The 22804-nt window shown below is 51.6% G+C and overlaps 4 protein-coding genes across 7 annotated transcripts; 2 read left to right on the top strand and 2 right to left on the bottom strand.

The window, feature by feature from the left end:
- Positions 1–711: 711 nt before the first annotated feature.
- LOC128502284 (T-box-containing protein TBX6L-like) lies at positions 712–7785 on the top strand. Its single transcript, XM_053472045.1, has 8 exons — positions 712–781; positions 1438–1597; positions 5350–5617; positions 5828–5971; positions 6088–6158; positions 6236–6291; positions 6538–7243; positions 7419–7785. Exons 1-8 carry the CDS (start codon positions 712–714, stop codon positions 7624–7626), a joined length of 1683 nt encoding a protein of 560 aa, XP_053328020.1. The 3' UTR covers positions 7627–7785.
- A 1464-nt stretch (positions 7786–9249) lies between these two features.
- GDPD3 (glycerophosphodiester phosphodiesterase domain containing 3) lies at positions 9250–15959 on the bottom strand. Of its 2 annotated transcripts, none has more exons than XM_053470572.1 (11): positions 15226–15959; positions 13787–13928; positions 13350–13392; positions 13125–13260; positions 12983–13028; positions 12517–12635; positions 11752–11841; positions 11223–11291; positions 11079–11138; positions 10810–10861; positions 9250–9501 (listed from the first exon to the last, which is right to left on the bottom strand). In XM_053470572.1, exons 2-11 carry the CDS (start codon positions 13923–13925, stop codon positions 9269–9271), a joined length of 987 nt encoding a protein of 328 aa, XP_053326547.1. In that variant the 5' UTR covers positions 13926–13928; positions 15226–15959; the 3' UTR covers positions 9250–9268. The 2 variants fall into 2 exon arrangements, with proteins under 2 accessions (XP_053326547.1, XP_053326546.1); XM_053470571.1 differs by having other exon boundaries at positions 11223–11356; positions 15226–15954.
- A 54-nt stretch (positions 15960–16013) lies between these two features.
- Positions 16014–18860, bottom strand: NUDT9 (nudix hydrolase 9). Of its 3 annotated transcripts, none has more exons than XM_053470566.1 (8): positions 18735–18860; positions 17687–17908; positions 17474–17569; positions 17317–17403; positions 17135–17246; positions 16880–17023; positions 16492–16576; positions 16014–16405 (listed from the first exon to the last, which is right to left on the bottom strand). In XM_053470566.1, exons 1-8 carry the CDS (start codon positions 18857–18859, stop codon positions 16260–16262), a joined length of 1017 nt encoding a protein of 338 aa, XP_053326541.1. In that variant the 5' UTR covers position 18860; the 3' UTR covers positions 16014–16259. The 3 variants fall into 3 exon arrangements, with proteins under 3 accessions (XP_053326541.1, XP_053326543.1, XP_053326542.1); XM_053470568.1 differs by having other exon boundaries at positions 17687–17911; positions 18735–18858; XM_053470567.1 differs by lacking the exon at positions 18735–18860 and adding an exon at positions 18115–18376.
- A 981-nt stretch (positions 18861–19841) lies between these two features.
- On the top strand, positions 19842–21200 carry LOC128502283 (E3 ubiquitin-protein ligase TRIM39-like). The gene has a single exon (XM_053472044.1). The coding sequence runs from the start codon at positions 19842–19844 to the stop codon at positions 21195–21197; it is 1356 nt and encodes a 451-aa protein (XP_053328019.1). The 3' UTR covers positions 21198–21200.
- Positions 21201–22804: the final 1604 nt, after the last annotated feature.

The raw sequence follows: 22804 nt of genomic DNA, 5'->3' as shown, positions 1-22804 counted from the left end.
GGCATTCTATTCCCGTAACGCGGCATTCTATTCCCGTAACGCGGCATTCTATTCCCGTAACGCGGCATTCTATTCCCGTAACGCGGCATTCTATTCCCGTAACGCGACATTCTATTCCCGTAACGCGACATTCTATTCCCATAACGCGACATTCTATTCCCATAACGCGGCATTCTATTCCCGTAACGCGGCATTCTATTCCCATAACGCGGCATTCTGTGACCCAGTGGGATTGGATGATACCGAATGCCCTGGATGTCGGCGCGATTGGTCACTGATACGGAGCCCATATGCAGCCGCACACGCGTGGGAAGGCCACGTGGAGGAGCGGCAGGAGTGCTGGGTGGCAATTGGGGTCTCCCAGAATCTGGACTCAACCCCCTGCTGGGTGCAATGATTATTATTATTGTTGTTGTTATTAATATTAGTAGTAGTATTGTTGTTGTTATTATTGTTGTTGTTATTATTGTTGTTGTTGTTGTTGTTGTTATAAGATCGTTGCAGATCGTTATTCTATAATAAGAAGCTTCTGTTGCTGAGCGTTTCTGTACATTCTGTGCTAACTTGCCCCAAGAGCTTACACTCTGTTCCAGGTAATGGGTTATATTATGACTCTTCCAGCTGCTGCCCTCCCCCTCCTGCCCCACCGCCTCTCCCCTCCCCCTGTATAAAGCTCTCTCCCCCTGACACCCGGGGACAGTATCCACCACCATGCACAGCAGAGCGATGCTGGGCTACAGCCGGCCGGCCCCCGAGCCCCCCGCGCCGGGCAGAGAGATGGGTGAGTCGCGGGGCAGCAGGGGCAGATTCCCCAGCCCAATAATCACTAAATTCACTTTACCCCCAAATCCCCCGGGATGAGCCGCCGGCCGCCGGTCCGTCTGGTAGATTTTTTGTATTCATGATTTGGGTATTTTTGTATTTTTTGGGATAATTATTACATTTTTTCCTTTTTTAAAAAATTTTTTTGAATGCCGGACGAGTTCTTTACAGCAAAATATTACATTAAGTGTTTTTCATTTGGGCCCTTGAGTGTTGTTAATGCATGGAATGAGCTTCCGGCAGAGGTGGTAGAAGTTGGCACAGAAATACCCGGGTTTTACACAAAATGAAACCAAAAGATTTTCTGCCGAGCCGATGGATTCCTGCCGGTTTTTATGTTGGTGTCGGATGCGCCGTCAGCTGGTTTCACAATTTAGTTGAAACAGAACCCGCCGGTGGATCGGCCCCCCGCGGCCCCCGTCTAGTCACCACGACTCAAACCTTAATCAGTCGTCGGTCTCGTCTTAGATTCAGGAGCTGTATGTCTATCTCATGCATGTTTAATACCCCCACTGAATTACCCTCTACCACCTCTGCTGGGAGCCTGTTCCACTTATCTACCACTTCTGTCTTTTTATGTATTTAACTGTTTCTTTCTGCCTTCTCCTGTCTCAGGTGTTTCATTCCCCCCCCCTGTGGGGTATTATCTGCCCCATCAGTGCCCCCCTGCACCGTCACCACCCCCTCCTCCGGTTACTGCAGAGCTGGAGAACAAGGAATTATGGGAGAAATTTAACGCCGTGGGAACTGAAATGATTCTTACTAAGAGCGGCAGGTGAGAGGCAGCGATATGGGGGACCTGGGTGGGCTAAAGGGGTATTAGCGGGGCTGTTGGGGTGCTGGGGGTGGGGAAATTCCAATATGGCCGCCGCCTCTAGCGGCAGATCTGGGAAGCGATATATATATATATATCGCCGTCATACTCCGCAGCGCTGTACAATGTGTTATTATTATTTATATATCGCCGTCATACTCCGCAGCGCTGTACAATGTGTTATTATTATTATTTATATATCGCCGTCATACTCCGCAGCGCTGTACAATGTGTGTTATTATTATTTATATATCACCGTCATACTCCGCAGCGCTGTACAATGTGTTATTATTATTTATATATCGCCGTCATACTCCGCAGCGCTGTACAATGTGTTATTATTATTATTTATATATCGCCGTCATACTCCGCAGCGCTGTACAATGTGTTATTATTATTTATATATCGCCGTCATACTCCGCAGCGCTGTACAATGTGTGTTATTATTATTTATATATCGCCGTCATACTCCGCAGCGCTGTACAATGTGTGTTATTATTATTTATATATCGCCGTCATACTCCGCAGCGCTGTACAATGTGTGTTATTATTATTTATATATCGCCATCATACTCCGCAGCGCTGTACAATGTGTGTTATTATTATTTATATATCGCTGTCATACTCCGCAGCGCTGTACAATGTGTTATTATTATTTATATATCGCCGTCATACTCCGCAGCGCTGTACAATGTGTGTTATTATTATTTATATATCGCCGTCATACTCCGCAGCGCTGTACAATGTGTTATTATTATTATTTATATATCGCCGTCATACTCCGCAGCGCTGTACAATGTGTTATTATTATTATTTATATATCGCCGTCATACTCCGCAGCGCTGTACAATGTGTGTTATTATTATTTATATATCGCCGTCATACTCCGCAGCGCTGTACAATGTGTGTTATTTATATATCGCCGTCATACTCCGCAGCGCTGTACAATGTGTGTTATTATTATTTATATATCGCCGTCATACTCCGCAGCGCTGTACAATGTGTTATTATTATTTATATATCGCCGTCATACTCCGCAGCGCTGTACAATGTGTTATTATTATTTATATATCGCCGTCATACTCCGCAGCGCTGTACAATGTGTGTTATTATTATTTATATATCGCCGTCATACTCCGCAGCGCTGTACAATGTGTGTTATTATTATTTATATATCGCCGTCATACTCCGCAGCGCTGTACAATGTGTATTATTATTTATATATCGCCATCATACTCCGCAGCGCTGTACAATGTGTGTTATTATTATTTATATATCGCCGTCATACTCCGCAGCGCTGTACAATGTGTGTTATTATTATTTATATATCGCTGTCATACTCCGCAGCGCTGTACAATGTGTGTTATTATTATTTATATATCGCCGTCATACTCCGCAGCGCTGTACAATGTGTTATTATTATTTATATATCGCCGTCATACTCCGCAGCGCTGTACAATGTGTGTTATTATTATTATTTATATATCGCCGTCATACTCCGCAGCGCTGTACAATGTGTTATTATTATTTATATATCGCTGTCATACTCCGCAGCGCTGTACAATGTGTGTTATTATTATTTATATATCGCTGTCATACTCCGCAGCGCTGTACAATGTGTGTTATTATTATTTATATATCGCCGTCATACTCCGCAGCGCTGTACAATGTGTTATTATTATTATTTATATATCGCCGTCATACTCCGCAGCGCTGTACAATGTGTTATTATTATTTATATATCATCGTCATACTCCGCAGCGCTGTACAATGTGTTATTATTATTATTTATATATCGCCGTCATACTCCGCAGCGCTGTACAATGTGTGTTATTATTATTTATATATCGCCGTCATACTCCGCAGCGCTGTACAATGTGTTATTATTATTATTTATATATCGCCGTCATACTCCGCAGCGCTGTACAATGTGTGTTATTATTATTTATATATCGCCGCCATACTCCGCAGCGCTGTACAATGTGTTATTATTATTATTTATATATCGCCGTCATACTCCGCAGCGCTGTACAATGTGTGTTATTATTATTTATATATCGCCGTCATACTCCGCAGCGCTGTACAATGTGTGTTATTATTATTTATATATCGCCGTCATACTCCGCAGCGCTGTACAATGTGTTATTATTATTTATATATCGCCGTCATACTCCGCAGCGCTGTACAATGTGTTATTATTATTATTTATATATCGCTGTCATACTCCGCAGCGCTGTACAATGTGTTATTATTATTTATATATCGCCGTCATACTCCGCAGCGCTGTACAATGTGTTATTATTATTATTTATATATCGCAGTCATACTCCGCAGCGCTGTACAATGTGTTATTATTATTATTTATATATCGCTGTCATACTCCGCAGCGCTGTACAATGTGTTATTATTATTATTTATATATCGCCGTCATACTCCGCAGCGCTGTACAATGTGTGTTATTATTATTTATATATCGCCGTCATACTCCGCAGCGCTGTACAATGTGTTATTATTATTATTTATATATCGCCGTCATACTCCGCAGCGCTGTACAATGTGTTATTATTATTTATATATCGCCGTCATACTCCGCAGCGCTGTACAATGTGTGTTATTATTATTTATATATCACCGTCATACTCCGCAGCGCTGTACAATGTGTGTTATTATTATTTATATATCGCCGACATACTCCGCAGCGCTGTACAATGTGTGTTATTATTATTATTTATATATCACCGTCATACTCCGCAGCGCTGTACAATGTGTGTTATTATTATTTATATATCGCCGTCATACTCCGCAGCGCTGTACAATGTGTTATTATTATTATTTATATATCGCCGTCATACTCCGCAGCGCTGTACAATGTGTGTTATTATTATTTATATATCGCCGTCATACTCCGCAGCGCTGTACAATGTGTTATTATTATTATTTATATATCGCCGTCATACTCCGCAGCGCTGTACAATGTGTTATTATTATTATTTATATATCACCGTCATACTCCGCAGCGCTGTACAATGTGTGTTATTATTATTATTTATATATCACCGTCATACTCCGCAGCGCTGTACAATGTGTTATTATTATTATTTATATATCGCCGTCATACTCCGCAGCGCTGTACAATGTGTTATTATTATTATTTATATATCGCAGTCATACTCCGCAGCGCTGTACAATGTGTGTTATTATTATTATTTATATATCGCCGTCATACTCCGCGGCGCTGTACAATGTGTGTTATTATTATTTATATATCGCCGTCATACTCCGCAGCGCTGTACAATGTGTGTTATTATTATTTATATATCGCCGTCATACTCCGCAGCGCTGTACAATGTGTGTTATTATTATTTATATATCGCCATCATACTCCGCAGCGCTGTACAATGTGTGTTATTATTATTTATATATCGCCGTCATACTCCGCGGCGCTGTACAATGTGTGTTATTATTTATATATCGCTGTCATACTCCGCAGCGCTGTACAATGTGTGTTATTATTATTTATATATCGCCGTCATACTCCGCAGCGCTGTACAATGTGGCTCCCCTAATCATGGAATGTCTCGCTTTGCTCAGATTTTTTGTCACATGACGCAGCGTCAGGCTCCGATAGGTCGTTGCCGTAGAAACTTCTTAAAAGTTTTTGTTGTTTCTATTAACCCTTCAGCAGCCGCTCAGTAACCCCTTCCTCTCCGCAGGCGGATGTTCCCTGAATTTTCGGTGTCCCTCTCGGGGCTGGAGCCGCACTCCCTCTACACGCTCTGCGTCCAGGCCGTCCCGGACGGTGAGACCCGGTACAAGTGGCGCGACGGGGCGTGGAGTGCGAGCGGCCGGGCCGAGCCGGGGCCCCCGACGCGTCTCTACGTGCACCCAGAATCCCCCGCTCCGGGTCACCGCTGGATGGACCGACCAATCAGCTTCAACAAAGTCCGGCTGACTAACAATACCCTGAATCAGAACGGCCAGGTGAGGGCGCCCTAACTGCCCCCCGTACCCGCAGTGTACCCCCCCTAAACTGCCCCCTCTACCAGCGCTGTACCAACTGAACTGCTCCTTATACCCCCTCCTGCGCCTGTCATTTGATCTATACATCCTCCTGGCCCCCGTGTGGCCCCCACCCTCTCGGGGTCTCTCTTGCGTGTAATTATGTACTTTAACCCTGTTTTTCCTCCCCAGATCGTGCTGCAGTCCATGCACCGCTACCTCCTGCGCCTGTTCGTCATTCCCACCTCCTGCCACGGATCTCATCCGCAAGCCGCGGCCACCATCGCTTTCCCCGAGACGGCCTTCATAGCCGTGACGAGCTACCAGAACCCCAGGGTCAGTCCGTCTGCCACGTCCGTGGTGACCCCGTCCCCCCCGAACCCCGGCAGATGCCCCTCCTGCCCCCGGCCCCCCCGCTCCTCCCGATCTCACGGTGTCTCTTGTTTCCGTAGCTGTCGCTGCTGAAGATCGAGGAGAATCCGTTTGCGAAAGGAATTAAATACTTCAAAACCCAGCAGGAAAGGTAAATCCCACGAGGTCCGCCGAGGAGGAGCCCGCCGTGACGCGTCAAACGCTAACTCCACGAATGCTCTCTTTCAGTTACACTCAGAGGAAGAGGGTCTGCAGACCATCGCAGAGCGGAGAGAGGAGCCCAGGTCAGTTGTTCGTGGCAGTTGTGGCCCCTGTGTCGCTGTGACGGAGCCGGCTGCCCCCCGCTATAAAGACTCTTGGAATCGGAGTTTGGGGGCAGTTCAGGGCCGGGTTACGCTCTTGGGGGGCAGATATTAACGCTTACTCTTTCACGAGCCACTCGGTAACGGGCCCTGATAACCCAGCGGTCTCTCCCCGGGGGGTATTTGGGGCGAGACGTCCAAGAGATGATAAGGAGTTTCTTGTTTTAGGGAGCAAGAAATCTAAAGAGTGTGCAGAGGAGCTGCGTCCCATCTCCCGAGACAGCACGGCGGAGAGACAGCCGGTCACACGAGACAGCACGGCGGAGAGACAGCCGGTCACACGAGACAGCGCGGCGGAGAGACAGCCGGTCACACGAGACAGCACGGCGGAGAGACAGCCGCTCACACGAGACAGCACGGCGGAGAGACAGCCGGTCACACGAGACAGCGCGCAGGAGAGACAGCCGGTCACACGAGACAGCACGGCGGAGAGACAGCCGGTCACACGAGACAGCACGGCGGAGAGACAGCCGTTCACACGAGACAGCACGGCGGAGAGACAGCCGCTCACACGAGACAGCACGGCGGAGAGACAGCCGGTCACACGAGACAGCGTGCAGGAGAGACAGCCGGTCACACGAGACACCACGGCGGAGAGACAGCCGGTCACACGAGACAGCACGGCGGAGAGACAGCCGGTCACACGAGACAGCACGGCGGAGAGACAGCCGGTCACACGAGCAGATAGGAGAGGAGACAGAAGCCGTGGGGGAGACAGTCCGTCCGCAGAGATAAAGGAAGAGACATCCCCAGCAGTAGACATTGCTGTAAAATGGGGCGCGGTGATGCAGAGACAGCCCTGGGGGTCCCCATCAGCAGGATCCCCACTCCGAGCATCCCCCTACTCACCATCTCAGTGTGTGATGGGACACAGGTGAGTGCTCCACTCCGCTCGCTGTGTGTGAATACCCCGCACCCCCCCTCTCTGTGTGTAAATACCCCGCTCCCCCCCTCTCTCTGTGTGTAAATACCCCGCTCCCCCCCTCTCTCTTTGTGTAAATACCCCGCTCCCCCCCGCCACCACGTGACTTGTGTGTTTATTGTTGCAGATTCGCCTTCCAGTACCCCCAGGGTTTCCCCCCTACGCTCTCCGGGTCGCCCCCCGGCTCTCCCTGCTGCCCCTTCATTGTGCCTTCTTGGATGGCCCCGCCCAATAGATTCAGCCCAACCTTCTCTGGACTCCACCCCCAGCTCTGGCAGCAGGTGATCCCGCCCCCCTGGTACCTACCAACACACCCCTCCTCCATGGGCCTCTGACACCCCCAGTTTGGGTTCCAGGAATCTAATGCCCCGCAGCGGAGCAGAACCGGGGTCCCTGCAATAATGGGGTGCAAGTTCTACAACGCAACGGCGGACGGAGCCGCATTACCCCAAACCCTGCATGAGCCGGGGCAAAGACGAGTTACCCCACCGGCCGACCGAGGGACCCTCAAACGTATTACCCGACAATAAAAAAAACAGACTAAATGGGACAACAACTGTAAATAAGCTGCAGGCGTCCAGAGCCAGGAGGACACAAAACGCAGGAAAATACCCCAGGGGGGCAGAGACTGCGAAAGGAATCAAAATGTATTTATTTTTACCTTCTGAGAATATAAATATTTTTTCAAATAATGCAAATTATAATGTAATTTATATGAAACAGGACTGGTCAGACAGCGGCGGGGCTGTATGTAATGTAGGGGATGTGACTGCGTTATCAGGACTGGTCAGACAGCGGCGGGGCTGTATGTAATGTAGGGGATGTGACTGCGTTATCAGGACTGGTCAGACAGCGGCGGGTCTGTATGTAATGTAGGGGATGTGACTGCGTTATCAGGACTGGTCAGACAGCGGCGGGTCTGTATGTAATGTAGGGGATGTGACCGCGTTATCAGGACTGGTCAGACAGCGGCGGGTCTGTATGTAATGTAGGGGATATCAGGACTGGTCAGGCAGCAGCGGGGCTGTATGTAATGTAGGGGATATCAGGACTGGTCAGGCAGCAGCGGGGCTGTATGTAATGTAGGGGATATCAGGACTGGTCAGGCAGCGGCGGGGCTGTATGTAATGTAGGGGGTGTGACTGCGTTATCAGGACTGGTCAGGCAGCGGCGGGTCTGTATGTAATGTAGGGGATGTGACTGTGGTATCAGGACTGGTCAGACAGCGGCGGGGCTGTATGTAATGTAGGGGATGTGACTGCGTTATCAGGACTGGTCAGACAGCGGCGGGTCTGTATGTAATGTAGGGGATGTGACTGCGTTATCAGGACTGGTCAGACAGCGGCGGGTCTGTATGTAATGTAGGGGATGTGACCGCGTTATCAGGACTGGTCAGACAGCGGCGGGTCTGTATGTAATGTAGGGGATGTGACTGCGTTATCAGGACTGGTCAGACAGCGGCAGGGCTGTATGTAATGTACGGGATGTGACCGCGTTATCAGGACTGGTCAGACAGCGGCGGGTCTGTATGTAATGTAGGGGGATGTGACTGCGTTATCAGGACTGGTCGGGCAGCGGCGGGGCTGTATGTAATGTATTATCAGTACTGGTCAGGCAGCGGCGGGTCTGTATGTAATGTATTATCAGGACTGGTCAGGCAGCGGCGGGGCTGTATGTAATGTATTATCAGGACTGGTCAGGCAGCGGCGGGGCTGTATGTAATGTATTATCAGGACTGGTCAGACAGCGGCGGGGCTGTATGTAATGTATTATCAGGACTGGTCAGGCAGCGGCGGGGCTGTATGTAATGTATTATCAGGACTGGTCAGGCAGCGGCGGGGCTGTATGTAATGTATTATCAGGACTGGTCAGACAGCGGCGGGGCTGTATGTAATGTATTATCAGGACTGGTCGGGCAGCGGCGGGGCTGTATGTAATGTAGGGGATGAGAATCGTATATTATTCATTATATTTGGCTCACAGAATCCCCCCCCCCGTAGCAGATGCTCGTTTTTGGCACCTTAATACCTGCACCTCTCGGCCCCATCGCCTGCCACCCCCTCCTGTGCTCCCCCTCCCGCCCTCTGCCCCCCCTCGTATGTTTGTAGGAAGCGGTGCAGTTTCGAGGGGTAGTCCGTCATGATCCCGGAGGCTCCGCAGTCGAGGGCTCTCTGGAAGTCGCTTTCCTGATTTAAAACCCAGAGATAGATCTGCAGATGGAGAATACATGAGAGCCCGGCCCCCGCTTACATACAGAACATCACACCTAGAACCCGCGCGGCACAGAGCACACCCAACCCGGAACCCAGCATATACATCCCAACCCCATGCACACCTAGAACCCACGCGGCACAGAGCACCCGGAACCCAGCATATACATCCCAACCCCATGCACACCTAGAACCCACGCGGCACAGAGCACCCGGAACCCAGCATATACATCCCAACCCCATGCACACCTAGAACCCGCACGGCACAGAGCACCCGGAACCCAGCCTATACATCCCAACCCCATGCACACCTAGAACCCGGAACCCAGCATATACATTCCAACCCCATGCACACCTAGAACCCACGCGGCACAGAGCACCCGGAACCCAGCATATACATCCCAACCCCATGCACACCTAGAACCCGCACGGCACAGAGCACCCGGAACCCAGCCTATACATCCCAACCCCATGCACACCTAGAACCCGGAACCCAGCATATACATTCCAACCCCATGCACACCTAGAACCCACGCGGCACAGAGCACCCGGAACCCAGCATATACATCCCAACCCCATGCACACCTAGAACCCACGCGGCACAGAGCACCCGGAACCCAGCATATACATCCCAACCCCATGCACACCTAGAACCCGCACGGCACAGAGCACCCGGAACCCAGCCTATACATCCCAACCCCATGCACACCTAGAACCCGGAACCCAGCATATACATTCCAACCCCATGCACACCTAGAACCCACGCGGCACAGAGCACCCGGAACCCAGCATATACATCCCAACCCCATGCACACCTAGAACCCACGCGGCACAGAGCACCCGGAACCCAGCATATACATCTCAACCCCATGCACACCTAGAACCCACGCGGCACAGAGCACCCGGAACCCAGCATATACATCCCAACCACATGCACACCTAGAACCCACGCGGCACAGAGCACCCGGAACCCAGCATATACATCCCAACCCCATGCACAACGAGAACCTGCAACCCGCAACCCGCAACCCAGCATATACATCCCAACTCCATGCACACCTAGAACCTGCGCATCACAGAGCACACCGAACCCGGAACCCAGCATATTCATCCCAACCCCATGCACACCTAGAACCCGCGCGGCACAGGGCACACCGAACCCGGAACCCAGCATATACATCCCAACCCCATTCACACCTAGAACCTGCGCAGCACAGAGCACACCCAACCCCATGTACATTTAGAATAAAATGTAAGATTTGAGAACACGCAAAATACACGTGAATGAATGGGTTCTGGACACGTTACCTGGATCCCTCTCTCCTCCAGATGCCGGAATAGACCTTTCCGCATCATTAGTCTGGAACAGATAAGAACACGTTAACAGCTCAGGCTCAACACATCGGGAACAGACAACATCAGTGCCACGCATGTGCGACTGCACGCGTGTGCGCAACATATTGAATGCATCCCGTAATAAAGCCGAGCCTTTCCATTCACTCAGAGCCCCACACACGCTGTGTGTCTCTGCACACGCGTGTCAGTGTTATATGTAGGTTTGCAGAAATAACACTCACTTGTCTTGCAAATAAACCAGAAAGCGGTTGCGCAGGAGCGGGCTGTGCGGGAAGTAGGTTCTGTAAGAAGAGAACACGCGTGTCAGGCGGGACGGTGTGACGACCTAGAGCGTGGCCCCGGGGTTAGGGCCGCGAGACGCTCACCTGTTTATTATAGACGGCATGTAACTCTCCACCACGGACTCCCGCAACGGAACGAACGGCAGGAGACCGCTGTAATACAGCAGCAGCAGGAGAGCCCCGCGCCGCGGCGTGAACATCACCGGCATGTCCGGGTTCTGCACGGAACGAGAGAGAGAGCGCTGAGACGGGAGAGAGAGAGAGAGAGAGAGAGAGAGAGACAGAGAGAGAGCGCTGAGACGAGAGAGAGAGAGAGAGAGAGAGAGAGAGAGAGAGAGAGAGAGAGAGAGAGAGAGAGAGAGAGAGAGAGAGAGAGAGAGAGAGAGAGAGAGAGAGAGAGAGACAGAGAGAGAGAGAGAGAGAGAGAGCGCTGAGACGAGTAACCAGACAGCGCGGAGCGATGAGAGCTCCTTCCACATTTTTGTGAAACTGCGGGGGGGGGGAGCACTCACAGAATTTGCCCCTTTTGCCCCCTACGCCAGTTAGAATACGAGCTAAAATACTTTGGATAATTCATAAAAGGAGTGCCGATCGATGCCCCGCATCCGCTTACCACGGCCTGACATTTGCGCATGATCCGGTCGCTCATACTGGCCCAGATGGTCCTGTCCGTGCGCTGGTACCGCTTCACCAGATCCGACACCTGCAGAGAACACAGACGGAGGCCCCGTATAATGTATAACTCAATGTGTGGGGAGCCTCCCGGATTTCACTATACATTATACAGGGGCCGGGGCGCTGATTTATCTATACATTATACAGGGGGCCGGTCACTGATTTATGTATACATTATACAGGGGCCGGTCACTGATTTATCTATACATTATACAGGGGCCGGTCACTGATTTATCTATACATTATACAGGGGCCGGTCACTGATTTATCTATACGTTATACAGGGGGCCGGTCACTGATTTATCTATACATTATACAGGGGCCCGGTCACTGATTTATCTATACATTATACAGGGGGCCGGGTCGCTGATTTATGTATACATTATACAGGGGCCGGTCACTGATTTATCTATACATTATACAGGGGCCGGTCACTGATTTATCTATACATTATACAGGGGCCGGTCACTGATTTATGTATACATTATACAGGGGGCCGGTCACTGATTTATCTATACATTATACAGGGGCCGGTCACTGATTTATCTATACATTATACAAGGCCAGCCAAACTCTTCCTGCAGCAGAAGCTTCCCAGGGTTGGCCCTGCATAATGTATACTGAAGTCAAGTAGCTCTCGTGTGAACGCTCCATTTAGTGAATAAACTCCAGAGAGAGTCTGCGCCGCCGAGCCACAAATCACCTTCTTAATTAACTCCTCGTTGTCCTCCTTGATCTCTATATTGATGGGGATATCGGGGTGTCTCCGGAAGACCTCCTCCAGCAGGGGGATGCGGTGGTCGCTGCCTGTCGAGACGTGACCTGCGGAGGAAGACATTCCAAGGTGAGACGCCTCGGCCCCGGGGCCATCCCGCAAGCGAGATCCCGAGAGAGCATAACAGTCACAGCGATACCACATTTCATGTATTTAAACGCGGCGCCCACGGGGGTTACGGCTGCCATTCCTAACAAACCTCCCCTCCGCGGAGTCCTGCACCAGTTTACATTTATTAATAAATAGGAGAATTATAACGCTCCAACCCAAGGCGTGGATACCGGGAAACCCGTTATTGTAACACGCAGGCGGTTTGGCCCCCGGCCTGATAGGTTGCTCGTCCGGTTTAAGGCGTCACCTACTTGGAAGCCACGCCCCCAAAGCCTCCGCTCACCTGGGAAAAATGTCACCTCCAGCGACTTCTTATACGGCGGAAGCTCCTGAGGAACGCAAGACTTATGTAAATATCTATGCATGCAGCGACTTCGGCGTCATGGGTATGAGGTCATAGAACGGGTATGCATTTTTATGCTTACATCATACGTGAGGTCAGAGATGTTGAGGTCGCGGCCCGTCTGCCTCAGTAAGTTTTGGTCATGTGACACCACGACTTGGCCATCTTTGGTCATCTGACAGTCCAGCTCCAGGAGGTCGGTGTGATTGGACACAGCGCTGGACGGAGAGAGATCACCAGATTTACGGGGATCCCAAGCCGCCTGATCTTAGTGATCCAGCCTCAGATACGTTCTTTCCATACTCACTTGTCGAAGGCTTCCAGAGTGTTCTCAATTCTCTCCCCGGCTCCTGAAAGACACAGAGAGGGGTTAATGACCTACTAAGGGGCCACGGATGAGCCGGAAGGCAGCGATTGGATAGACTGCTGGGTACCGATGGGTTTTAAAAACCCAAATTCACAAATGGAGAGCCGAGCCCCCGACCTGTCCCCTACAGTGAGAATAATCCCCAATAACCAACCCGGCGTTATTGCCCTCACCGTGCCCTCCTCCCAAATAAACGCGAGTGGAGTCTCTGATGTCAGCGAGTGGCCTCCGTTCCCGTGCATTTAAAGCGTAGGAACCGGTTTAATGAGCATTGGCTCGCAGCCGCCGGGTCCGTTTAGTCATAAAGGTTGAATCTCTCTTGATGGCTTGTATTCCCGGTGTATGGGGTGCAGAGCGTGGACGGTGCGAGCTCTTACCCCCGCGGTGTGAAATGTGCCGGCAGTGGAAGGACAGCCTCTTCCTCTTGTGCAGGATATGAGGATTTTTCAGCAGGTAATACGAGGTGATGGCGTAGCCCCCCAATACGGGGGCCAGATAATACAGAGAGGGCAGCATAACCTGGAACGGGAAACCGGTAATGAGAAGGAGAAGGGGCGCAGGTGCGGAGTCGGGAAGGACAGAGGGGTGCAGGCGCGGAGTCGGGAAGACAGAGGGGTGCAGGCGAGGAGTCGGGAAGACAGAGGGGCGCAGGCGAGGAGTCGGGAAGGACAGTGGGGCGCAGGCGAGGAGTCGGGAAGGACAGTGGGGCGCAGGCGAGGAGTCGGGAAGGACAGAGGGGCGCAGGCGAGGAGTCGGGAAGGACAGAGGGGCGCAGGCGAGGAGTCGGGAAGCACAGAGGGGCGCAGGCGAGGAGTCGGGAAGCACAGAGGGGCGCAGGCGTGGAGTCGGGAAGGACAGAGGGGCGCAGGCGAGGAGTCGGGAAGGACAGAGGGGTGAAGGCACGGAGTCGGGAAGACAGAGGGGCGCAGGCGAGGAGTCTGGAAGGACAGTGGGGTGCAGGCGCGGAGTCGGGAAGGACAGAGGGGTGAAGGCGCGGAGTCGGGAAGGACAGAGGGGTGAAGGCGCGGAGTCGGGAAGGACAGAGGGGTGAAGGCGCGGAGTCGGGAAGGACAGAGGGGTGCAGGCGCGGAGTCAGGAAGGACAGAGGGGTGCAGGCGCGGAGTCGGGAAGACAGAGGGGCACAGGCGAGGCGTCGGGAAGGACAGAGGGGAGCAGGCGCGGATTCGGGAAGGACAGAGGGGTGAAGGCGCGGAGTCGGGAAGGACAGAGGGGCGCAGGCGCGGAGTCGGGAAGACAGAGGGGCGCAGGCGCGGAGTCGGGAAGACAGAGGGGTGCAGGCGAGGAGTCGGGAAGGACAGAGGGGCGCAGGCGAGGAGTCGGGAAGGACAGAGGGGCGCAGGCGAGGAGTCGGGAAGGACAGAGGGGCGCAGGCGAGGAGTCGGGAAGACAGAGGGGCGCAGGCGCGGAGTCGGGAAGACAGAGGGGCGCAGGCGCGGAGTCGGGAAGGACAGAGGTAGAGAGACGGCAGGGAAAATGCACATAGAGGGCGGCGAGTGGAGAACAGATTAATCAGTAACAGAGGGACTGGTTCAGTGAACGCAGAGACAGGTTAGAGGGGGTACTTGAGGGGAGACCTCACCCCGACTCCCACCCATGCCAACCAGCACATCACTCGGTCTGTCCAGTCCCTCTGCTATCGGTTCCCCATACAGTGTCTGCCCCGGCGTCCAAACCCTCTCAGTCCGTCGCCCTCCTCACCAATGCTGGAAAAATACTGGCAGTCTCCATTTGAGCCCTGCCTTGGTCCACTGCCCTCACCCTGGCACCCCGGCCAGCGCCCCGACACCAGTCTTACCCCAAATCAGAGTGGTCCTCTTAGTCCGGCACGCCTGCTTGTGCCCCTTCTACTCGGGCTGGTGGCTGGAGCTGGCACTGCGTGTTCCGTAGCTGGCACCGCGTTCGTGCCCCACCTGCCCCTGGCGCAGCCCTCACTGTACTTGCTCTCTGATGTGGAAACGATTGCAGACTCAGCGGCTCGGAACAGCCTGTCAGCAGCGTGTGACCACGGAGTTAATGTGCCTCTGCAGGGCTCTCCATGACGTCACTGGATGTGTGATGTCATTCAGCAGCTCCAGGGAATTCCTCGGAGTTCACCTCTGTGGGGTAATCCAGCTTCCAGAGCACACGAAAGAACATTTCTACACCAAAAAGCCGTTCTGCTTCACAACGCCATGGAGACGGGAAGTATTGATTGGTTTTGATGCGTTTCCACCCACTTCATGTTAATTAAAGGGTTCGTGTGGTTAAAGGCACAGCGCGCCTGAGTTACTGTACCCCGGGCAACTCCGGCTCAGAATCCAGAGCAAGTCCTGCAGCACCGGTCCGGCCACTAAAGGGTTAATGTATTATCGCTCTCTCACACACACCCATAGACATTCCAAACAGGTACATACCCGCTCCCCTTATATACACACGCCGGTTAGAGAACCTGTTTGGGCAGAAGCCTGACCTTCTCTGCCCATCCCCTCCACCTGCCCCGGAGCCCTAACCACCGCAAGGGGTAACGGCGGAGAGCGCCTGCGATAAACCGGAGCAGCAGAGCCGCGCGCTGCCCTGGCCCAGAACAGCAGAGCCGCACACGGAAACATTTCACAATTCTTTTTATTACGCGTCGCGTTCCAAAGGTTGGAAAATTGCATCTCCTCCAATTCTGCCAAATACAGCCAGGAAACGAGGGATCCCCCTGCCAATAACCCTCCCAAGAGCGGGGCCACGGCTGCCGCGCCTCGCCCCCCGATCCCAATAAGTTAGTATAAAGAAGGAACCGTGTGCGATGGCGCTGATCTGACGAGCGATTGGCTGGCGCGATGGCGGCAACGTCCTCCGGCTCTACCAGTGCGCGCCCCGTTTCTCTGCCACGATCTTGATGAAGCTGGCGTGGTTGGCGTACAAGCTGCAGTTTCCGTTAATATCGACCCACCGCACCTTGCCGGCATCGTCACCCGCCTGCAGGGGCAGCCGGTCCAGTAAACGACCTTCAGGGGGCAAAACAGAGGGACGTCAGTTACTTAAAACACAGGTAAAAGCCCAAGGAATGCATCTACACCCCGCCACGGCCCACCGGTGTCATCGTGATAATTAACGGCTTGCGTCTCCATCCAGGAATTATCGGTGTTCCGGGGGTCATCCACGTATCCTTTGTACACCTGGAAGTAAGAGGAGACACATTATACCTCCATGCGGGGCAGTAAACAATACGAACCGGAGTACAGGAACCACCCAGCCCTCTAGGCACGCGACTCGCCTCACTCGCCCCCAGCCCCCAAAAGCCACTAAATCCATATGCAGAATAAGCCCCCAGCCTACACAGAACAGGGTCTGCAGAGCTCAGGCACTTAAAGGGTTATACGGGACCTGGAAACGCAGAGTGTGTACGGACCACCCGCTGCCCCTGCGCAGCCTGCAGAGCGCATAACATCAAGGAAACGTCACTCCCATCATGCGCGTACCGGCAAGTGCTCCTGAGAGAAGAGGCTCTGGATTTTGACTTCGGTCTCCTTTTCCTGCCCCTCGTTCTCCAGCGAGTTCAGAGCCTCTTCACAGAATTCCCTGCGCAGCGTCGCCGTCACCAGCTCGCCGGGGTCCACCATGCCCTGCGACAAATCAAACGCTATTTCCGTGATGCGGCTTTGGGTCTGCGTGATGTCACGGCCCAAATACACTCGGGGGGGGTTATAAACCCCGCAGGCAGAGCGCGCACTCACCCCTGGGATGGCCCACAGCCCACAGTCCTTTCTCTGTATGGCTACAAACTGGAGGACGGGTCTCCCAGAGGCCGGATCCGTCACTTTCTGACCAGCAGCGTCACGTTTCCACCTAATAATCGGGAGAAGACGGGGTCAGCGGGGGCCACAGGCGCAGAGAAGGAAGTAAGGTAACAGCTCACCTCGTTATAATGGGGTCAGCGGCGTGGTTCGGCCCCCATCTGCCCAGCAGGCCTCTTCCTATAACCCCTGTCCGCCCTATGGGGTTCCTATGAGAAACGAAGAAATTTAGGAGACCTAATAGCACGGCGTTCGCCCAATCAGGTTACCGGCACTCACCGCGGGGTCCGACTCTCTACAGAATACGTTCCTTCAAAACTCGCTCTCTGCACCTTCCCATCGAGAGCGTTATACTGCGGGCTGAACGAGCCGTCGCTGCGGAGAGTAGAGAGACGAGACAGACACACGGACGTCAAATGAGCACAACAGAGACGCCGCACTGAGCGAATACGGCCCACCGACAGGCGTCACGGAGATCTGCAGAGCTCTCACCTCAGCGGAGGGTCTGCCCAGGGGGGCTGCGCCAGCACAGAGGGCGCCGTGTACTCGGCAGGCTGATACTCCGGCCACTCCACGGACCAGCTGACCTTCTCAGGAGGAACAGGCCAACGTTTCACTTGGGATCCGGGGTACGGAGAGGTCAGGGCCGTCTGATGAGTAGCCATGAACGTCCGACAGGGGTTAAAGGTATAGAACCAACGGGCACACAGGAAGCTGCTGGCAGATGCAACATGACATCATCACGCATCACAAAACCAACCAGGCTTAGCCACGGCAAACAGCTTGGATCTACAGACTGCAGACTCCCCCCGCGGGTCCTCACAGACTGGCGGGTCAGCGCTGCGGTTCTTTAATTATCCGGCACACGTATGAAGCCATTTTTTTTTACTCATTGTAAATGATATTAAACATGTCCGCACCTTCCCAGGGCAGCCAAAACCGCGCCGAGGGAGACCGCAGAAATAACACGGGTACCCGCCATCATCACGGCCAGCCAGGCGCTCCTACTATCACACGTCTCCAGCAACACATTTATTTTTACACCTAAATCTAATGTCTATCTCTCACAGTATTAGCCGTTACCACTTCTGCTGGGAGGCTGTTCCATAATGTATATTGGCCCAGAATTATGCTTTCACCAACCGAGTCAATCCCGATCCCCCATTAAAATTACACGAGAATAAATACCGTCCCCATAGGACGGGTGAGCAACAGCAACTACGGGGTTAAAAACCGCAGCAAGCAATTAAGTTAAAAAGATGATCTGCCACTCCCATCACCCTCAGCCAACGGGAAATGGCTACTTAGATTTCCAAGGCCTACTTTGCAACAGGCAGAAACCTAAATCCCCCCGACCCCACTGCGGATACCCCACACGATATCACTCCAGCCGCTGCGGAAATGCACCCCAGCTGACCACTCCTCGGGCGGTGCGCCTCAGGAAATGACTGCCCAGAGCACCTGTCAATCAGGAGAACGGCGAACGCTGATTGGCTGTTGCTGCAGCGGGGGCGCTGGGGCCGTGCAAGAGTGCGCTCACCTGCGGATGAGGTAGGGAGCCTTCGTATTGGTTGACCCGCTCTGAAACGTCACACGGAGCCCACCGTCTCCTCGCGCTGCCTTCAGTAAGAAGTGAGGAACCCAAACAGACAACCGCTGAGTCATACCAGACACATGCGAGGGCCCCTCCTCTAATCTCCATGGCAACACAAGAACGCAAGCAAACCAACCTATGCATTTTATTGGTTACTGACAACTAGGGGCGGGTGGTAGTATATTAAAAATAAACCATGCAGCTTTTTCTATGCAAAAGCTTTATTGACACTGTTTGTCACTCCTCCCTGTTTTTAGGCGCTCAGAATGTTTGCTGGGTTTGAGGTAATCACATGGTTCTATAGCCCTAAAAGCCCCTATAATGTGTATAGAAACAGCAGTAAATGGCTTTATAAATTAAACGGGGTAAATAAACCCCATTATTCTTCTTCTAAATGCCCCCCTTACTTACATGAATAGCACACAATTATACAATCTGCCCATTCATCCCGAGACTGAGGTAAAAAGCTGAGAATCTGCCCATTTGCACTGAGACGCTGAGACTGCGGGAAAACCCCTGAGAATCTTCCCATTCACACTAAGACTGGGGTAAAAAAAAAAACTTGAGAGATTGCCCATTCTCCCCAAGACCCTGAGGCTGGTGTAAAAACCCTGAGAATTTGCCCCTAGACCCTGAGACTGAGCTAAAAAAATGAGAATCTGCCAGTTTGCCCCAAGACCTTGAGACTGGGAGAAAAACTCCTGAGAATCTGCCCTTTTCCCTGGGACTGAGGTAGAAACCCTGGGAATTCACCCCAATACCCTGAGACTCGGCGGCAAACCGTAGCGGTTTCTGGGTAAGTCTTTATCTCATTCCCGTTACTTTCTGTTATTATTATAATTTGTGATTTCTGTATATTCTCTATAATCTGCCCTCGCTGGCTGAACCCACTTTTTTTGTGAAAAAACTACTGAATTACAGTGAATGAGGAACTTAAAGGGTTAAACTTGAGGGGGAAAAAATATATATGTTTTGTTACAAGACAAGTCCAACTGCATTTCTAAGCTATGAGGGCAGATATTTTCTCTTTAATTTTTCCTTGATGTTTCCGTAATGGCGACGGCGGATCGCAGCGACAAGCTGACCGACTCCGCCTGCCTGAGTTTATCCGCGGATCCGGGGACGCCGGTCTGCGGGGTCTCTACTGAGTTACTTCTGGAATCCTTGTCTGATATGGACGTGAAGATACACAATAATTCACCGGAACACGTCTTGGTGGAACCCACCACTTTGATGAAGAACAGGACATGTTCCATCCACAAGGAGGTCTTGAAATATTACTGCTATGAAGATGCTGTGTGTCTCTGTGTCTCCTGTGGGCAGAATGGGAAGCATGAGGGACATCAGGTGGAACCTCTGGAGAAGGCATCTCAGAAGATGAAGGAGAAACTCAGAGCCGTTCTTCAGAAACTGACCTCTGATGGAAAAGAGATTGAGAAAAGAACCCGGAGTCTTGAGGACCACAAAACTGAGATACAAGGAGAAGAAGACCGTATGAGAGAGATGGTGACTGTCCTGTTTAACAATCTAAGGGAACAGCTAGACACGCAAGGGAAACGCGTCCTAAGCGAGATCTCCAGGCAGAAGGACAAGAAGAACCGTCAGGTCTCAGATCAGATCCGGCAGCTGGAAATCCAGAAGAAGATGTTGTCCACGAAGATTCTCCACATTGAAGACATCTGCAGCAAGATGGATCCCTCTACTATCTTAGAGGGGTGGGAATGGAAAAAAGCCGGTAATGTTGCTCAGACGGGACACCATAAAGATAGAAGGAGAAGTAAAGGAGCCTGTACCTGGGGTTACTTAGATGAAGGTCACGTCACAGTGACCCTGCACCAAGTCTTGGCGGGCATTATGACCCGAGTAAGGGTGGGACGCTGCGTGCCGGAGGCTTCGGGCATCTCGCTGGATGAGAATACGGCGGGAGATTATGTGGTTCTCTCGCGCGACTCAAAAACAGCCTCCTGGTCACAAATTAACCAGAAACGCTTAGAAACCCCGGAGAGGTTTTGTTTTTACCAAGTTTTAAGCACCCGAGGATTTTCCTCAGGCCAGCATTACTGGGAAGTAGACACCAGTTCTTCGGGAAACTGGATGCTGGGCATGGCCTATCCCAGTATAGACAGGAAGGGACACCAGGCCTTCCTTGGCTTTTCCGACAAATCCTGGTGTCTGGGTTTACGTCATAAAGATTATTCGCTGATGCACAACTCCAAGGGAAAGCCACTAAAATCCGACTCCCCGCTGCAGAGATTGGGGATATACCTGGATTACGAGGCCGGCCGGCTCTCCTTTTACCAGCTCAGTGACCCCATCAGACACTTACACACCTTCGGGGCCGCGTTCTCCGAGCCGCTTCATGCCGCGTTCTTTGTGGAGCATGAAGGTTGGGTAAAAATCACGAGCTGAGGATACTAATCACTGCGCAAATCGCATCTAGATGTCAATAATATACAATGAAGGGATTGGCTATAGAGACGGCATCATTAATTATATTATTATCAATTATATTATCATTATTATTATATTATTATTAATGATTATATTTTTATCAATTATATTATTAATTATATTATTATCTTTCATATCGATTAAAATTAAAAATTCAAAGCCAGCTGCTGAGGTGATGGAGGTAGCCTGTCCTGGTTTGCCGGGAGCTCCTGTCCTGTATAACCGGTCCATGGTTGCAGTGGTGGTGGTGGGAAGGGTAAAGGGAATGTATATGTTTTTTTATTTTTCTTATAATTCACCAGTACATTTTTATGTATCGTTCTGCTTCTGTTTTACAGCTACTGAGCTGAGTGTTTTATGTTGTACCCCAGCATGGGGTAGTTACTGAACGGGAGGGGGGAGGTGGTGGTAATATGTCTTACGGTAGAAAATATTCAATGTGGGGACAAAAGAGGCAGCTGCACCTTCATGTCTTGGCCATGATAGCCAACCAGACTACGCAGGGCCAACAGGGGCCAAATGTGTCATTTAGAATAGTGAATGAACTGCCTCTTGCTACTATATGTTATAATATGCCCTGGTTAAAGGGTTAAACCTACCAAAATGACCAGATGTTGCCCTAGGCAAAAAAGGCCAGGGCACCTTTCTCACCCGACCTGGGCTCTTAAACATTTAGGATATTACCCAGAGATGGACCAGGGTGAGGACCATCCCTGCCAGGGTGTGAAGGAGAGCCTGGGGCCCAGGGATCCAGCACATGGGGACCCAGGAGTCTACTAAATGGGAATTATTTTAAGGTTGGATTGGGCACGAGCACCAGAAATTGTCTGCTTTAAAACGCATCTGCCCCAATCACACCTCTGGGACGTACACATGATGTCATCACTTTATTCCAGCAGGTGGCGGTACGTCCTAACAGAAACATATATGTAAATGCCGCCAGCCGTGTGCTGTGGGATGTAGCTACCCAAATACAAGGTACGCTGGGCTTGTGAATACCCCACGTGTCTGGGACTGAGGTTTGTTGGGAGGACCGGTCCACCACACAGGTCACCGGGCCACTGGCTTAAAGGGAATCAGAGGGGCAACCGCCAGGTTCTCCTGCCAAGACAGGAAGACATGGGGCAGGGAGAGGTCATTTCCCTAAAGCAGACTCAGTATGGCCATAACCAGGGATCTTGTTTCCTTGGCGTACCAGGCCTGGCGAGCTTTTGTCTGTGACCTGACCCTACATTCACATTATCTCATCCAAGGGGTCTCTAAAACCAGCCCTCTGAACGCTCCTACCTGGCACTGAAGTAATTACAGGGTCACGCGGGTTCGTGGAGGGCAGATGAGCAGGGATAGATGGAGGTGTGGGGTATCCTAGACGTCAGGCCGGGGCAGACCAGCAGGTAGTCCTCCCTGGAATGTCTTTTCTCCGAAGGGTCTTGGAAGAGGCACCCCACGTGTTACAGAAAAGTATACCAGCGGCTGTCGGGTGCCAAAAAGGTAACCCCAGGGGCCTGAATTTACATCCAATTCTAAATTCTACCCCGTCTTCTTTATTATTTTACAGTTTTGCC

Source organism: Spea bombifrons, chromosome 7 (genome assembly GCF_027358695.1).
Source record: "Spea bombifrons isolate aSpeBom1 chromosome 7, aSpeBom1.2.pri, whole genome shotgun sequence".
Classification (NCBI taxonomy): domain Eukaryota; kingdom Metazoa; phylum Chordata; class Amphibia; order Anura; family Pelobatidae; genus Spea; species Spea bombifrons.
Note: the sequence above shows the minus strand (reverse complement) of the source record. Positions and strands in the feature narration are given on the sequence as shown.

What these genes read in the sequence shown, in the direction of transcription:
- NUDT9 (XM_053470566.1), bottom strand. Translation starts at nt 18,859, where the DNA reads ATGACTCAGCGGTTGTCTGTTTGGGTTCCTCACTTCTTACTGAAGGCA. An exon ending in GCTCCCTACCTCATCCGCAG is followed by an intron (nt 17,909 to 18,734) that starts GTGAGCGCACTC and finishes ATCTGCCAGCAG; the next exon opens with CTTCCTGTGTGCCCGTTGGT. An exon ending in TGGGCAGACCCTCCGCTGAG is followed by an intron (nt 17,570 to 17,686) that starts GTGAGAGCTCTG and finishes TACTCTCCGCAG; the next exon opens with CGACGGCTCGTTCAGCCCGC.
- GDPD3 (XM_053470571.1), bottom strand. Translation starts at nt 13,925, where the DNA reads ATGCTGCCCTCTCTGTATTATCTGGCCCCCGTATTGGGGGGCTACGCC. An exon ending in ACTCTGGAAGCCTTCGACAA is followed by an intron (nt 13,261 to 13,349) that starts GTGAGTATGGAA and finishes CTCTCCGTCCAG; the next exon opens with CGCTGTGTCCAATCACACCG. An exon ending in TGCGCAAATGTCAGGCCGTG is followed by an intron (nt 11,357 to 11,751) that starts GTAAGCGGATGC and finishes CGTTCCGTGCAG; the next exon opens with AACCCGGACATGCCGGTGAT.
- LOC128502284 (XM_053472045.1), top strand. Translation starts at nt 712, where the DNA reads ATGCACAGCAGAGCGATGCTGGGCTACAGCCGGCCGGCCCCCGAGCCC. An exon ending in CCCTGAATCAGAACGGCCAG is followed by an intron (nt 5,618 to 5,827) that starts GTGAGGGCGCCC and finishes TTTCCTCCCCAG; the next exon opens with ATCGTGCTGCAGTCCATGCA. An exon ending in CAGTGTGTGATGGGACACAG is followed by an intron (nt 7,244 to 7,418) that starts GTGAGTGCTCCA and finishes TTATTGTTGCAG; the next exon opens with ATTCGCCTTCCAGTACCCCC.
- LOC128502283 (XM_053472044.1), top strand. Translation starts at nt 19,842, where the DNA reads ATGGCGACGGCGGATCGCAGCGACAAGCTGACCGACTCCGCCTGCCTG.